This window comes from Homarus americanus, unplaced genomic scaffold (assembly GCF_018991925.1).
Source record: "Homarus americanus isolate GMGI-L3 unplaced genomic scaffold, GMGI_Hamer_2.0 scaffold11150, whole genome shotgun sequence".
NCBI classification, from domain to species: Eukaryota; Metazoa; Arthropoda; class Malacostraca; order Decapoda; family Nephropidae; genus Homarus; species Homarus americanus.
The window spans coordinates 875,941-894,660 of record NW_024720555.1 but is presented as its reverse complement, the minus strand read 5'-3'; the positions used below and the strand labels follow the sequence as shown (position 1 = coordinate 894,660).

Sequence of the window (18,720 nt, the reverse complement as noted above, 5' to 3'; positions counted from 1 at the left end):
CCCCAAGTCTGCCATTGCGAGAAGGCCTCTATAACTGACTCATATCAGCAACAATATTAAACTAGAAGTGAAGATGTTTTTAAAATTACTCAAAGACTTTAAGATACAAGTTCTCTTCACAGTGTGAGGGGAAAAGTTAACTCCTGAACCTTTGTGAGTCCTGACCTAATATTGTTCATTCAGACTTTGGGTGTTCATGATTTGCTGCATTGAACCATCATAATGCAAAGAAATAACTAGGTAAAAACAGTGTTAAAAAGGGTAAAATTTGTTGCATTGACCCATCTCATGCAGATAATAAGTAGATGACAGAGGAAGAGTTAATTTGTAATATTACCAAGCTGTTTAGAAGGGACACTTTGATAAATAAAATCTTCTGATGTTGTGTTTTTGGTCAGATAGAACATTAGCATTCAGAGAGACAGGATAGCTGGAGTCTAGTTAGTGAACGTAGGTGAGTTATATATCAGGAGGCAACAATAGGCATCTCAGCCGTCGGAAAGGAAAAGAAAATTAAGGCTGAGTCGATACCCGGGAGTTAGGGGTATGCCAAGATCAGTGGGTGTTAACTTGTAGGACTTAAATGACCAGTCTTAGGTTTTTTTTCTTTTTTTTTTCCTTAGCTGTTATTTCTCACATACATATTATTTTTGGGGGCACATTGACATTCTTATCCCAACTTATGATTTTATGAACATTAGCAACAATCAAGGTATTCAAGAACTCCTGTTTCTCACCATTACTGTCTGCTAGTTTTGAAGAACATGGTTTCATTTACATATTTTTAGTATAACATCTTTTTACTGTACTCCGTTCTTCTCACTTACACTTCCCATAACACCAGAGGGGCTACTTACTTAATCAGGTGTGGTAGATAATCATACAGGCAAAAGGCACCTCTGATCTGTCTATTAGTCCTGAGTTATTTGGTCTGGGGGGGAAGGGGTGAAGAATGATTGTTTTGAATATGTACTGAGAATGAATGTGGAAGGTATGAGGAAAAGTGTGTGAGAGGATTTATACAGCACTTGACATTCTGGCACATTCCTGCCACTTTTGTACACTTACATTGTTGCATTGTCTTATACCATTTCCTCCATTTTTCTATGTTTCTTTATTCCTTGATCCACCTTACATAATATGGGAGAGAAGTGAATGTGATAGTTTTATATCTGTTTATGATTTAGTGAGAGACAAATAGGTGAGTCTTCTTGAGAGGATGTTGTACAGTATGTTGATCAGAAAGAATGTGTAGTACATGGCATTTTTTACAGTTGTATACAGAAGGCACAGACAGTTATGAATGAGAGTAAACATAAGTTATGAGTAGTGAAGGAAGGTTGTGGGTAGTGAAGGAAGGTGGAATGATGCCATGATAGTTGATGACTTAGTACATTGAGGCAAAACATTGATTATAGATTGTGATATGTTAGTACAGGTAACAAAAATTAACACATTATAGAGACTTCAGGAGAAATGGTATAATTCATGCTAATATCCTATAACAGAACAATGATATAGAATTAGAGGGGCAGGATTGGTTATAGAATGAAAAGACGGACATTTTGAGATTTTTTGTAGCTTGGATATGTCAAGTTTCTATTTGGGGGAAATGTTGTGTTGGAGGAACTTACAATAGGTCAGTATTTGTAGAGGTGAGGTTAGATTAGATTAGATTAGATTAGATTAGATTAGATTAGATTAGATTAGGTTAGTTTAGGTTAAGATTTTACCCAGGATAGATGGTGTAAATAGTGGCTAGTACTGAGAGAAAAGTATGGGGAAAATAGCCAGGAACTATCAGCCATTTACTCTTGGGTCAGGGCAGTGTATTCAGTAAGCAGCGTTAGATCATCACAACTCATGTATTTGGACATTGATCCTGCAAGCTGCTCTCTCTCTTGTGTGTGCAAAGTGTGACGAGTAAGCTTGTGCGTCATTTGATTGTTTGCGTATGCGTGGGGTTCTTCTCAGGACCGAGCCCGAACACCAAGCCTGTGATCACCGCCCTCAAACCTAAGCCCCCTCCCCCTCTCGCACCCAAACCACGACCCAAGTCTGTCATTGGAGGAGACCGCAGATCAGGTAATGCAGTGGGTCTGTTAACATGTTACGCCCAGAGAGAAACTTTGGAGAACGTAGATAAACTTACTAAACTGTGGTGAAAACTCCTTTATACAAACATTGATTACTGTTTATAGGGTACTAGTAACTTATACACACACACACACTTACACTTACTTTTTTACTGACTTATTGTGTTGATTATTTTTTTTATACGTATCTTTATTTAGAATTTATGAGCCAAAAGTTGCACTAAATTGTCATTTCAACGTTGAATAACTTTAACCAATATAGATAAAGATTCTTAATGTTTGTGTAAAGGAAGTGTACAGTACTTGATTTCTTTTAATTACATCAACATCATCTTGTAAATAATGATGAGATTAATGGTATTTTGCTTGTTTTCTTAACACTTTTTATTTGAGAGAAGTAAGTAAAGTTAATGGTGTTAAATGTGGAGGAATTATTGTTTAACTTTTACTATTGCACTGTTTTATTTGTTTAGTCTTTTGTTTTTAAAGTTGATCTTACAATTGGTTTCTTCTTTGTTAGTGGTCTTGTGGTTAATGAGAAACGAAAATGTTGTTTAGAAGAGAAATATGAAAAATGTTCTTTGGTGTGAGAAGAGAAGGTGCAAAAATAAACCTTTATATCACTAACAAAAAGGAATATCATATGGCTGGTGTTAGCTGGTGGATGATGGTAGAACAAGTAGTAGTAGTAGTAGTAGTAGTAGTAGTAGTGGGAGTAATAGTGGTTGAAGTGGTATTGATGTTTACAAGGTGGTGGCTGTAGCAGTGATCAAAATAATTTATCAAGGGCTGAAAGACCATAGCTGCATTATATTTGTCGAATTACTTATTATTATTAATGTTATTGATTTTTTCATGGATTTTGCATTTTAATATTTTCCAAAGTTTTACGACCCTTGATTGTTATTTTGTGATCGTAGTGTCGATAAGGTGCTACCTGTCTGCATGTGTGTACTGTGGCTAGCTTATACTGATGTAATTTTAAAATGCACGTTGGCTTCTTTGCACTGTTTAAGCCTGGGAACTGTTGCTGCTTTAAGCTGTTGCTTCATTTCAGACAAAGTAAGTAAGAGAAAAGGTTATTACTATGACCAAAATAATGTTCTTTCATCCTCTCATTGATTGTCTTCGTTTGATTGTATTAACTTGGTCGTTTTCTCTTTGTTCATATCATCTTGAAGGTAAAAACACCAAAAGATCTTGTAGCTATAGAGACAAGATTAATGGCTTGTGTTCTGAATACTGTGCTGTATTGGGGGATGCACTTCCTGGCCGGCCTGGAGTGTTGCTAATATAACAATTATTTTTGAGAGATAGAAAGAGAGAGAGAGAGGGAGAGAGAGAAAGAGGAAAGATAAAAGTAGAAGAGAAAAGAGAAAGAGAAACATTGAGTACATAGTATCAAAAACTTAACTGAAAAATACACAAAACTCTCATATAGTACGTACTATCATAAATAACAGATATATTAGACAATACTTCAGATCTACCAGCGAGTAAATCCCCCCCTTTACAGTACAAGGTTGTGGCAAATCAAGTGTTCTCCCAAGCTTAATAGGCCTCAATTCTACCAGGCCAAAATCTAACCTAACCTAACTACTACATGTGCGGCCCTGTAAAAAACTGGGGCTACTTAGGCTTAGTGAGAGGGGGTGGGCCATTTGACCGACCACTGAATATAGAGTCTGTGTGTGGTTTTTGGGTGATCATTTGTATATTGAGTCACCGAGTCTAATATTGTGCTGCTCGTTGGGTAGCCATCATTCACGGAGCTGTATTGTGAAGTTGGATATGATTTCCTTATTTATGTATGTTTTTCATGTTTATACTTACTGCAAAATATTGTAAAGTAATGAGGCAGTATTTCATATCTTAATACTTATTGGTTATTCATATAAACAGAATCTTGTGGTCTGAGAATGATATTAATTTAGCCGTTAAGTTTGTGATTAAATGTAATTGATTCTCGTTGTTTTTGGAATATGTATATCGAGTTAATTTATATAATTGAAAATATGAGTAAAAGTGAATGTTGAAGAATGAAAGATGGAAATTTTGACAAACTTTAAATGGAAAAAGTGGAACATGAGAGTTAAAGGTCAGGTTTGCTGTGAACTTGAAGAGGGAAAAGTTTGATAAGAAAGAGGTTTTAAGATGCATGAAACTTTAAAGAACTGAAGACATACAGGAATCATATAGAGAGTGAAGCTGTGAGGAAAAGACTTTATTGAAGAAGAAGGAAGATTTTATTGTTTGAAAAGAGAGGAAATTAAATGATGAGAGTTGATAACCCAGGGCGTGTCACCCTAACCTAACCAATCAGTTTAATCTCATTCCTAATATATGGGAGTGGAATGTGTGCACTGGTGAGTCAGGAGGCCTTCAGAATATTGACCCACCAGCTTGACACTACCCCATCATAGGCCCATAAGATTCCCCAAGGCTCAATATCCAACCAAAATAGTGGGACTGAAACTTAACTGAAAAAAAAATGTTCATGGGGAGTTTTGAAATAATTGGAAACATTGAAATGGGGGAAGAAAAAAAAAATTAAGTGAAGCTAAAATTATGAAGAAAAAAATATTAGTAAACTAGATCAAATTGATGCTGAATATTTTAAGACAATGTGATCAGATAGTTTGATTTGGGAAGTTGATGACCCAGAAGAGAAGAAAGAATTCATAGCAATTTATTCAAGTACAGTACAGGAAACAAGTGAGAATGGTGATACATGTTGAGTGGAAGGGAGAGGATGAGATATTACTAGGTTGTTAATGAAGGTATAACAATATGCATAAGGAATGATGAATGAATATTGTGGAACATTTCTCTATGATTGAGGAATGGGATTTAGAGGGACTGTTGTTGTGGTTTATATTCTGAAACTGGTTCGAAGTCATCATTGTTTTATTGACTTGATCGTGTAGCGGTTAGTACATTGTGTTGTTAGTATTAAGTATAGTATTAGTACAGATATTAGCACAATTGTTACAGTATGATTCAGTATGATTCATCCACGTCTCTGTATGATGTGTCCTGTAACATATAACCATTGTCTTTAGCCCTTAAATGGTGGCCATCATCAGTGGAAATAAGCAGTAGAAGCAGCAGCCATCATCAGGGGCTAGAGTCGGGTATCACTAGCTGCCAATTAAGGGTTACCAATAATATTTTGTCATTGTCCTGTGTGGATGTAAGAATGTGAACATGTATACAGTGAAGCCTCCATTTAACGGATGCTGTTCTAACGGATGGATGCTTCACCGGAGCTTGTGGTTGGCATTAAGATGTGTGGAATTATAGTTTTAACTGTTTGCTGAGGTAGTTTAGGGTAGAGAGTGTTTGGTGTGGTCGAGGAGCTAGTTTAGTACTATATGTATATAGCTGAGGTTGATCCCAGAAGTGCGGCTGCTATGATATATATATAAGACAAAGCGCTGAAGAGTTTTATACATGTGGACTTTTTCTCATTGATCGCTTATCTTTGTTTTTATCACTTCTTATTGTATACCTGACCTTATGTAACCTAACGAACCTACCCTAACCTAACCTAATGTAAACCTAACGAATCTAACCTAACGTAACCTAACGAACCTAACCTTACCTGACATAACCTAACGAACCTAACCTTACCTGACATAACATAACCTAATCTAACTTTAATCCAATCTTAACCTAACCTAATCAGAACTAATGGACAGTATCCTGACATAACTTAACCTGACTTAATGCAACCTAACGTAACTTATGTAACCTAACCTTACCTAACCTTCTTTCAGACTGTATCTTATAAAAATATATTATATGTTTCATTTCTTTGCTTCAATTAATTATTACTCATTCTTGCTGTATGCTTGTGGCTTCTTGGTTTACTCAACTCTTATGGGCTCAGATTATTTTAACTTTTTATAAGTACTTGCTTATTTCCTACATTTTCAACATTATATGTAGATCTCACAAGCTTTAATTTTGATCAGAATGCACATGTTTTCTTCCTTGCTTATTTCTCCCAGCACCTGATATGGTGTAGAAGAATAGTGTTTGGGAAAGATTCAACATCCTATACTGTACAGTATTTGGTATAGGCAGGCTTGGAATTTCACAGCTGGTACACTTGTTTTTGTTTTCCTAACCCCCTGTGTGTGGAGTTGCTTCTGAGTTGAATAAAATTGTGGCATCCCTGTAGTGAAAGGGTTAGTGGAGATAGTCTACTAACCCCTTGTGTATGGGGTTGCATATGGGCTGAATAAAATTGTCTGTCTTTGGCCAAATAGAATATTAAAAATGGCAACCCCATTGTGATGTCCTTTGAGTAAAATCTTCCTTTTCACGGTTATTTTGCTCTGCCCCTCGTTCAGTGTTTATGTTGTGCCCTTTTTGTGATTTTCCAGGCCTGTTTACATTATGTGCAAGTACAGTACAGTACAGTAGTGTAAAAGTCCCCTCGTCACCCTAAGTATTTCTGTTGCTGAACCGAGCCACCACGGTGTCACAGGTGAATATGAATCTGGTGATGCTGCTGAAGATGAACAGCCGCCAAGTGCACCAGTTAGATCCGTGAGGGAGATGGCTGCTTCCCTCGCACGTGTGTCCGTCGCCGAGGAGGCCATGGGCAACAAGATGTGTACCTCTCTACCTCGCAACTCCGCCTCTCCGACGACCATCCAAAATAGCGGTACGACAGACTTAGTGCGTCGGTTCAGCCCGTCCTAGTCCAGGGTTGTACGTGATATAGTATTGCTACGGGAATAATTAAATATTCCTATTAGTATTCCTGGTTGGAAATTTTTGTAAATGGGAATAGAATATGTCTGTGATCTGGTGTTGCTTTCCTTATGGTTTAGAGGTATTGTATATCTTGGGGCACTAGACTCTTGTTTAACACATATGAGTACTGTATTTTAACTTATATCACTGATTACTTTCTTGGACTGTAAATGATGGTGCTATTAGTGGTATTGTTTTCTAGTAATGATAAGCTTTTATTGTAATGCATAGAAATTTACAAAGTGATGTAGGGAATATTTTCCTTTAGTTATTTTATTTACTCCTGTCATTCATAATCATTTACATCAATCTTAGTTAAGAGTCTGAGTAATTAGTGGAGTTGCTATCATTATGAATGTTGTTAGAGAAAGATACTGGATGGTGTTACATTTTTGGGGTGTTAGATGCTTTTGGGACAGGATACACACACACACACACACACACACATATAAAGGAATATAAATATATTCATTTAAGTGGTTCAGTATGTAAGGAGTTTATTTAAAAGAGAAAGTTCCCAAGATGATGATAGTTACTTCACAAAGAAAAATGTCTCTTACGTTTCAATGAGCAAAGGTATATTTCTACCTAATCTTTTCTTCTTGTTTTTGTTCTTCTTCCTCATTCTTCTTCTTCTCCAGAGCGAAAATTGAAGGGAAAAGCAGGACCAAAATTGAAGGAGAAATCTGAGAAATCTGAGACAAAAAAAACTGCCGACTTAATTAATGGCATCAGAAAGATTGAGAGGAAAAAGAGACAGAAATTAAAGGTTGATAGAACCGAGTTGTTGTGTGATGGATTGTTTGTCATTTAACCGTGTGGTTTGATCTAGTGGTATTTTTTAACCTCTCAGCTTAGACTCAGGCTCATTATATTGTTATCCATGTTGTTTGTGTTTGTTTGTATTTTAACAGTGGTTTGATTTAGTGGTATTTTTTAATCCCTTGGACCAGACTCATCTGTCTGTTTGTCCATCCCTCGCCATCATTAAATTCATACTTTGGGTTTATCTCACGAACCCTCTGGATGACGACCTTTGACCCACCTCTGAAGGTCATGGGCTGAGGGGCACTTGTTATTCTAAATCATGGTACAGGTACAGGTGTAGTACAGTACAGGTGTTATTGAAGTATTAACCAAATTTGATAAGGTATTTTATATTTTACTGTGGTTAGAAAAATTATTATTGTTTTCTGAAAGATAATTATTTAGGAGAATCTCAGGGATATATATATATATATATATTACAATTAGGTATCAAAGTGTTTTAATAAATGCACTCTTGTTCAGTACAGTGTATGATGGTACAACCTCAGACACTGTTACTGTGGTTGTTAAGACATATCTTTAGGGCAGTGTTCCTCTATTCGTCTGTTGACACACATGTTTTATTCTAGAAATAAGAATGGTGGTCAGATTTTTACTTTTTTTATCGTGTCTCGACTAATTACAGGTATTATCAGTCTTCTCTTGGCATACATAGTAATTTTTTTTATTTGAGAATCCTAAATGATTATTATGTTTTAGGATGTGCAATAAACATGAACCTAAAAATCACTTAGGGTTCCCAAATAAAAAAAAATTACTGTGTCTCGGTGTACAGTAACATGGAGTGAGTCTTGTGCAGTACTATATCGGGGGTTATTGGTGTTTATTAAGATAATTTAATTCTTTGTGGAGTAATACCTTAATGGTGGTGTACATACAGTATTTCTTATTGACCATAAATGGGCTCAGTTTTTTAAATTTAGTTAATTCCTGTAATAAATATGAATTAGTGAAGAGTTCAATCTGACAGTATCCAGTCATTGATGTGGTATAAGAAATCCTCATTAAAAATTGAGCCTAATGAAATATGATTTCTATATATGATTAACTGAATTTTACTTGATATATATGTGACAGGTTAGTAACTACAAATTAATATTTTATCTTATGTCAATAGTGAGGCACTTGTATGCAGGTAAACTTCCATTTCTCTCTATATTTATATATGATTAAAAAGTTCTGCCAATATCTTTTAATTTTATAAGACTTGATTTGGCTGTAGGATGTGAGCATAATCAAAGCACTACAGTACTGGCATGTGTGATTCTTTTGCATGCCAGAGAAGTTGAAGTATTTTGTGCCCTTAATAAGTTACTGTAGATTTTTAATATTATTTGCATGAGAGATTTGAGCAAGGTGCTAGTTATAATCACTTGGATCTTATTATGATTTAATGACAGCAGTTGTGAGTCCTTGTGTTTGTGATGTATGCATAAATTATCATGAAGCTCTTTCTTGTAACACACTTGGCCATGATCATTGTTTTGTGTCCATCATCACGCCTATTGGAGAGACGAGGAAAGATAAGCAGAATGTGTAAGTCAATCTTAAAACACAAACACAGTCTCATCCTCTTTGTGTCTCATTACAACTTAGAAACCTAGATGGACAGTATAGGGTGTCCATACATTATCTGACCCATTTTGAAACCTAGTAACAACAAAAAATATTCTAGATAGAACATAATGCATAAGGGAAAGAAAAAAATATATAAGTTGTTTATCAAGTATATTAAAATTGGTGTACAGTATTCCATTTACAGTATAATGTTTTTTAAGTTAATAAATGTTTAAAATGGGTCCGATTATTTATAGACACCCTATACTGTACACCCGAGGCCATTGAAAAACCAATGAACCTTTTGAAACATTGTGAGACTAAAACACCTCTTAAATTAAATATAGGGTCAGTATACATGTTTGAAGACTGTGGTAGAACAGGGTTTGAGATGTCATATAGGTACGACATTATAAACATGCATCGGCCAATTGGTATTGTAAATAGATATACCTCCTATTACATCCAATAAGTTACATTTTTGCAGGGTGGGTTTCATTGTAGGTCTTGGGACTGATGCACAGATACAACCACTAATTCCACTTAACTTTTCATAGATGTCACTTGTGCAACCATGACCATAGGTGGAAATGAAAGACAATGTTCATGACCAGATCAGTGTATACAAGAAAGAAATGTTTTAGTCTTTTTATTTAGCTCTATGGACTCACTACCGCTTGTTCTGGTACCTTCATAATAAGAGCCAGTTGTAGCTAGCATTTATACAGCACCAAGTTGTAGCAGAGCAGCAAGTACAGTACTTCCTTCACTCTACATTATACAGTAGTACTCTTTATTGTTCTCTCTCACACTTAACACCCTGGATATCTAGAGCCCCTTGGAATGAGAATTATGGTGCTGTACCTTGGAGTGGGTGGTTTCAGATCGGAGTGGGTGGATTAAGATTGGAATGGGTGGTTTAAGGTCGGAATGGGTGGTTTTAGGTCGGAGTGGATGGTTTTAAGGTCACAGAGCCTTCAGCCTTATCCTAAGACCAGACTATCAGGACTTTGAGCCACTAATACTAGGTCCTAATCCTGATAGTAAGGTTAGGTTTAAGATCTATAAGGACTGGGTGGAATTGTGAAGTTTTTCTCTGGCTGGACAATTTATGGTGGATGGAGATGGTCTGCTAGTAGAAGCTATTGTTGTGGGGCTGTATGCCTTCTTATTTACTCTCTATTTTTAGTTAGTATTATTTTCAATTTTTTAATGTGTAGATACTGGTTTTGTAAATTTTTCTTCACTTCTTTTTTATTTCTCTTGCTCTTTTTTTTTTAATTAAGCTTCAAGTAATTTTTAATGTAGTATTTTGAGAGAAGAAGTTAGAGTGTGTGATGGAGATCTAGTGGTAGTGAGTAAATATCATAAGTAGTTCTTTAAAGTACTGTAGTGCAGTGTCTATAGCCTACCTTGACTGTTTTTCCCCTTCCACCTCTTCCACTCTATCTCCCCCTTCTTTCCCTCTCCCTCTTCCCCTCCATCTCTACCCCTTCCCCCTCCATCTCTACCCCTCCCCCCTCCATATCTACCCCTCCCCCTTCATCTCTACCCCTTCCTCCATCTCTACCCCTCCCCCTCCACCTCCCCTCCATCTCTACCCCTCCCCCCTCCATCTCTACCCCTCCCCCCCACCTCCATCTCTACCCCTCCCCACCTCCATCTCTACCTCCCCACCTCCATCTCTACCTCCCCACCTCCATCTCTACCCCTCCCCACCTCCATCTCTACCCCTCCCCACCTCCATCTCTACCCCTCCCCACCTCCATCTCTACCCCTCCCCCTCCCACCCTCCATCTACCCCTCCCCCTCCATCTCCCTTCCATCTCCACCCCTCTCATCTTTCCCTCTCTCTTCCCACTTCAGCAGAACAGGTAGATTTCTGTCCTTCCCTGTCATAATTTCTGTAGTTTGTTTTAAGAAGTAGATTTAACAATACTTTCATATCCTCAGTGTGTTATTATGCCAGGCACTCATTATTATTATTATTATTAAGTTTTGGCTTATTGAGAATCTATTATTTTTGTATTATTATTATTTGATGGTCTGATTACTACACAACAAACACTGTAAATACAGCCCCCCCCCCCACACACACACACACACACTACACCAAAAAAAAAAAACCTCACATCTCAGTTTCTTACCTGACGGGAGATAATTTTTTATCCATGTAAAAGATTTTCCTTGACGAGAGATGAAACAGAAAGCTAAAGTGTAAATTCAATACAATTTTAGTCAACACACACAAGTGGGCCTCTTACACGTATATCCTTGGTCCTCCCGTAGATGGAAAAATTCTATGAACAAACCTTTTGGACTTTTGGAATTTATTTTTATGTTACAACAATAATGAATTCGTAAATGTTTTCTCACATCTCCAATTTAGGGTAACACTTAAAACATGGGAACCTTTAAAGATCTGGGTGTAACTCCACAACACCACCACCACTAACAGTAATGTACCACAACCATTACCAGTCATGCACCACCCTGCTTTAGCCTCACTTGGTGTTGTCACTTCTGCTTTTACTGTTCTAGTTGTCACTGACTGTGCACGTGTATGTGTTTGTGTTATTTGTGTAGGTGTGGCCCCCGAGCTCCTGGTAATCTTCGACAAGCGGCGCTCGACGCTCACAAGCAACCAGCTAGAGGTATACTACATACACCCTGCATGATTTATTCTGCTGTCTTATAATACTTGTGGTGAAGTATTATAGTAACAGTACTATTATAATACTCGCTATGTAGTATTATAACACCCATTTAGGCATTATTATTATTATTTTTTTTTTTTTTTTTTTATAGTACCTGCTATTAGTACCAGCTGTGTACTATCATAATACCAGCTGTGTACTATTATAATACCAGCTATGCATTTTTACAATAATTTTATGCACTCTTATTAGATTTGTTATGTAGCCATTGCCTGAGCCTATCAATTTAATCACTTTAGTTTCTGCAGTAAATATAAAGTCAGTCCTTGCTAAGCTGTTAATACAAGTAGCTGTTTGATGTGTGTGGTAATTATAGTCAAATAAATAATAGTGCTTTTGATAACACAGAGGGTCGTCAACCTCTTGAGTACGATGGCTCAGGTCCTCGTACTCAAGGGGTTAGTTTCTTGTACTCTCTGGAGTTAAACTTTGGGTGTGTGATTGTAATGAATTTCTCTTTTTAAGACATAATTATCAACTTCAAGATAGTCAGTATTATTTTTTAATTCTTTCCCTAGAACCTCATTGGCACTTAACCTACCTCTCTTAAACTGTACTCCTCACCTTACTTGTTTCTTAAAGATGGTGTACCAAGACACTAATTGGCATCATAGGTGTGCTTGGTGGAATTTATTTATTTTTAGATCAGGGAAAATGCAGTCAAGGTAGGCCTAGTAGAGAGAGAGTGCTTTGGAGAGGAAGCTATACAAAAAGTACTTTGGGAATTAGGCCTAGCAGGGAGGTAGGTCTAGAGGAAAGATTTTAGAAAGATAGGCCTAGCAGAGAGGACTTAGGAAGACAATGAAAGGTTAAACAGAAACTTTTGAGATGGAGGGATAACTGCATTGGAGCTTCCATGTCAGTTTAGTGGGTTATAAAACTTAGATTACAAAGATTTAAATACAGTGAACCCTCGAAGATCCGGACTAAAAGGGGGGACCACCTGTCCGGAAAAGCCAATTGTCCGAATTTTCCGGCGAATAATAAATTATATAAGAAACACCAAAAATACAGTACTAATGTAGTGATAAACAAATTACCATATATGAATCATGACTTTACCTGTGATAACATAATAAGAAACATTGTATCATTACTAGAGTGAATGAAATAATATTCCCACAAACAACAATTGTCAACTCTGTTTATGTTTCCCACCTCCTCGGGCACCTGTGTCCAAGCAACTGACGGGTCAAGCAGCGCCCACGGGCCTAAAACGTTCTTTGCTCTGATTTGGGAATGTTTCTTAGGGAAACTTCTAGAGGTTTCTTAGCCCAGAACCCCCCAATTTTTTTTCCGGATCTTCCGAAATCCGGATTTCCCTGGTCCAGATCTTCGAGGGTTTACTGTACAGGGTAAATACAAGTTCACATAGACTCATTACTTAGTTGAGGGTGTGGGATAAGTAAAAATTATTAACAGTACTCCAGGGTTACCAGCAAGTGAAGCCCCATATACAGGATATTGTCTAACCAAGAGAGGGTGAAAGGGTAAAGTGAGGAAGGTTTGTTTTGGTCGTAGGAAATGAAAGTTTAGGTACTGGGGTATTATTATGGTTGTAGGTTAAGTATAGGTGGTGGGGGGCATTATTATGGTTGTAGGTTAAGTATAGGGAGTGAGGGGCATTATTTTGGTTGTAGGTGAAGTATAGGGAGTGAGGGGCATTATTATGGTTGTAGGTTAAGTATAGGGAGTGAGGGGCATTATTTTGGTTGTAGGTGAAGTATAGGGAGTGAGGGGCATTATTATGGTTGTAGGTTAAGTATAGGGAGTGAGGGGCATTATTTTGGTTGTAGGTGATGGAAGTTGGGTATCATTATTCTGGTCACTCACTATCATTTTAATTCGACAGAACTGTGAGTGATGACTAGTGATATAGGCCCTTGTTCCTATAGGCCCAATTGTAACCTAACTTAAGAATGGTTCAGTACGATGGCCTCAAGTGCTAATGGATCTGGAACTTAATGGCTAGGTTAGGTTAGGTTTGCAATAGGTTAGGTTATGACCTCTTAGGATGACAGACCAGTGACCTTTTAGATGAACTTTGACCCGTTTCCCTGATCAACACTTTACAGGTTCTAAATCTTCTCTCGTATCTGTTCTGGAATAAATATATTACCTGTATACCCAAAATTTTATATGTGAGGAAAGTGTGGACTAGAGTGTATTTGGTACCATTGTAAATTTTCTGTCTTTACATCTCAAAACCAATTGGAATTTAATGATTAATGTTATGTAAATTAAGTTGATTTTCTTTTTTTTAAATTTCTCTAAATATTTGTATTGGCTTCCAAAATTAATATGTAAGATTATTTTTTTTTTTTTTAATTTGTCAAGAAATATATCTTTTGACTTTTAAGGTTAACATGTAAGATTATTTTTTTGAGAAAATAAATTAGATGAAAGTATTAGTAATGGATGTTGCTTTAATGCTTTGTATGTGTTGAGAGGAACTGTTTCTGTAACTTTCAGTAAACAGTAGCTACTAAAGGTCGTTGTAGGTGTATACATAATTATTGAGTGTATATAGTTATACCACAACATATTTCTGTATGTACTCGTATACTTAAATACAGATAAACAGTGCAGAATCTAGATTTTAATTATAAGTAATAGTTTTAAGTACTCTAAGTTAAATCTTAAATTCCAAATTATTTATCAATGGAGATCAGACTGTTGAATGTTCTTCCTAATATAAATTCTCTCAAAATATTGAACTTGAATTTCTATTGATGATTTGGTCATTGAGAAAATTTTAGTACAGAGGTACTGTATTATTACTTTATTATCCACAACGAAAATTATATAATAATAGGTTAACCAGTCCAACACTCTATCTCACAACAGGAGCTGGAGGAGACCTGGGTGGACGGTGAACGGGGGGGCGCTGGATCTACCTCAGCCCCGCCGCTACACCGCCAGACCTCACACAAGCACGTTCTCACCACCGACCTTGCTCTTGAGGATGTTGTCAATGTATAGTACAGTACAGTATTTTAAGGATCGAGTCAAGTTTCTGTATAGTGAATTTAAATATTTACATTTGACTGAAGCAACTATTTCCCAAAGCACATTTCTACATAGTGTATTCGTGGACGTCTTCGTGCCGTCGAGAGGTCATAATTCTTATAGAAGTACAGTACAGGGGATTGCTTCTTTGGTATCTTACTCTGTTTTAGATCCAATCTCTGGCAATTGACCTGTTATCAAGCAGCAAAATATTAATACTAAGGAAGTGGTAGGTATTGGTGTTGCATCATGATGGAAAACTTCTTCAGAAGGCTGTGACATGTCTCTACACCACCACACGTTGTATAGAATCTTAGCATATTGTTGATATCTATGGAATACAGAATTATGAAGTAATCAAATATAGTTATACTACAGTTATTTATGGTTATTGAGAGTTGAAGCACTCAATATGACTTGTACATAAAGAAGTGAATGCATTTTCAAGGACATGTAGCTCAATCATTGCATTTAAAGAAGAAAACAAAGAGTCATATTAGATTTGTGTGTTACGGCCGCAATAATCCCTGTTTGACTAGAAGAGCCAGCATTAATAATGAAGTATTTTGTGTGTCAGGTTTAGGTCACTGCCAACATTGGATACTTTTCTTTCTATTTTTGTTCAATAAGTACAACTTGCACAAAATGCTGTGGAGCATGAGCAAGACGAGATTATGTAAAAAGCAAAAAAAAATTGTATGTCACCAAGCTCTCCCGTTCTCTGTGCTAATTTTGCTGACCCCTGCGTTGATAGGGGTCAGTGGTTGCATGTATTCGATGCATGTCATTTCCAGGTTTTATTGTTGCCATCAGATAGATATTTAAATAGTAATGCAAGTGCAATATGTGAGATGTGTAGTCCATGGGAGATTTACATATAAAAGCACCTGTAAATTTGATTTGTTCCAAATTACTTAAAATGAGGATTGTCATGGATTTTGGATTTTGATGGAAGAATTCCAAAGGGGCCCTTTGAGGAGGTCATTGTACCCTATAAAATAAGTTTATTCCATGTTATTGTATAGTACTAAAATATACATGATTGATACCATATTTTTTGCACTCAATTTAATAATTAATTTGCAAATTTTGCTTAATGGAAATTTTTAAATAGTATTAGGAATATGCACAACTACATAACCACTCGCATGGCTATGAACCTCTGTATAGTAAGGTAGGTGTTTTATTTTATATTAATTAGTCGCCACTCATGTACAGAAGCTGTTGGGAGTGGAGGGGGGAGGGAGGGAGGGGAACGGTTATATCTTCCTGGCGGCTTTTTGTCAATTGCTAATGAAGGGAGACTATTGATTACCTTCATCTTGGCTGTATTTCAGGATGCACTGTTTGAGCATTAGTTTTTAGAATATTTCAAGGTTGTTGTGATTAGTGAAATATACTAAGGCAACAAGCATTTCAAAAGAATCTTTTAGTAGATGGATGATTATTGCATTTACTTATACAGTCATTATATATAAATAGAAACTGGTAACATATAAAGTGCACAGCATTAATAGTTCCACATTTTATGAAAAAGTACTTTGTGATATTAGTTTCTGCATACATTTTGTAAGTGAATTTACTGTATATGTATTGCAAAATACCATTGTTATGCTAACTTAAAACCTTTGAATATGGACAGAAGTGTATAAAGTGGGATCGTCCTGCCTGAATATAGATATTGTTAATGAACCACAAGTTGCGTGCTTGCTTGCTCGGTACCAGAAATACAACTTATGTATATCTATTGTTTGTGTGGGAATATGGCAGGAGGAACTTTGTGCCAAGATATAGGGGGAAAGTAATTCTATTTCTGTTAAGGAAAAGAAACATTTTATTTCTAGATGTGTTACTGATGTGATTTTATTGTGTTAATTTTGAAGATTCTTATGATTAGAGGATGTGGTATATCTGTGATGAATTATGCTTGTGTGATTAAATGGTTGACTGACAGTGTGCACAACCATTTTTTAAAGATAGGTTGTCATCAGAGACTCAACATAAAGCAGGACAACCTTTTTAAATTATTAAAGTACTCCTCTGACTTTTTATGTTGGGAGAGAATATTGTGAATAATGTATTTTACTTCTACAATTCTGGATGAGAAATGAATAATTGGAAACAAATTGTAGCTAAGATATTTAAATTAATTTTAAGTGTTTTGTGATGCAAAGGCGTTTTGCATTTAATGCATGCTTAGGCAACTTAGTTACCAGGATCATATTCTTGTTCCTGAGAAGAATCTTGATTGACAATATTTGAGCTTTATACAATCACTGTTTGGACGAGAAATTACAATTGTGTTACCAACAATAGACTTGAAGTGAAATTCCCTTGTGCACTTTTACTTTTTCAAGAAGTTGGTGAGGATATGTCTGATGAGTTGGGGCTTTAATAAGGCAGTACAAAGAGGGCAGTGGCTATGGGTTGTTTCAGAGTGCTCATAAGAGACAATATACTTCTAAAAATCAAAAAAGTATTGTGAATGTTTGTATAGATGAATGTAGGTAGACATAGAAGAAAAAACACTTCAGCTTGAGTACCTTCCTTGAGCCACTGTAGTAGTATTCCTTAAAGAGCCCACCACAGCACCTTCCCTTGACCCTCATGGTGAGCAGCTATTGGACACTCCTCATCTTGCCCTTCACGTTAATGTTTAAGCTTTGTTTTAACCTACGTCATGTAGAGTTTTGTAGTCATCTTCACTTCAGTAATCCATTCAGTTGTAATAATTTGAAGGTGCAGATTAATGTAGATATCTAAATTGATTTCAGTATTTGTAAGGAGTTTTTGTAGCCATTTGATGGCTTTTTTATATTTACACAAAACAATATTTAAGAATGTAGCATCAGTTTTTCACACTCATCTTGTCAGTTATTGTTTGATGTACTATTATAAATGAACTTTAAACTGTACAGTCTACTGCCAGTCTAATAGGTCTGTTGTTAGCCTTTTTTTTATTATTATTATTATTAACTAGCATAATGGCATAAGAATTGTTGTGGTAAGATCATCTTGTTTAGTATGGCCGTAATGTTGTGCTTGTGAGGTGCAGCAGCACAGATTAGGGCCAGGGACATGTAATGGCATTTCTCGTACAGTATTGTGAATTTTGGATTAGGTTACCTGATGTTTAAAATAATAGCTCAGACAATTTGTTGGTGTAATATTCCAAACAATAGTTTATAAAGATTAAACTTGGAAAGAATGTCATAGTACTGGTGTCCCTGTTTGCCTGTATCTTAAGAGCCTGTGCCATGATTAGCTAGCAATGAAACTAATTGTGGTCATTGTGAGTTGTGATAGTATCAAGTTCTCCCATAAGTTCTTTTCCTCCCTCTTTCTTTCTGAAAATTTGACTGGAGAGCCTAATTATGTGACCACAATTTTCGTCACAGTGCGCAATGTTTTACCCTTGCAGTGTAAATATATTACTTGTCATATTTTATATTTTACAATTATTCTACTGCCTTAATAAAACTTATTTCCTATGAATCTGGTTATGATGTCTCCTGGCCATGCAAACACTATTGGCTTTCTCCATGAACACAGTGCAACTTTTAAAGCTACATTTCTTCATGGAAGCTCTAGCGAGGTAAGTTGTTTTGACTTTGATGTTCAGTAGCTAAAAAAAAGTATCTGAGAAGGTGGGTCCGATGACTTCCGAAATACGTACAACTCGTGATGTCTCGGGAGGGTTGGTATCCAACACGGGGCGAGTTGGCATATAGGAATAAAATAAACGT

General features: G+C 36.3%; 1 protein-coding gene across 1 annotated transcript in view; it reads left to right on the top strand.

Annotated features, from left to right (window-relative positions):
• Nucleotides 1-18,469, top strand: part of LOC121860580 (F-actin-uncapping protein LRRC16A-like) — a 185,545-nt gene extending 167,076 nt beyond the window's left edge. The window contains 4 exon segments of the mRNA XM_042357746.1: nt 1,975-2,085; nt 6,592-6,771; nt 11,835-11,902; nt 14,813-18,469. Of these exon segments, the coding sequence (XP_042213680.1) occupies nt 1,975-2,085; nt 6,592-6,771; nt 11,835-11,902; nt 14,813-14,947 (494 nt within the window). The 3' untranslated portion in view covers nt 14,948-18,469.
• The last annotated feature ends 251 nt before the right edge of the window (nt 18,470-18,720 follow it).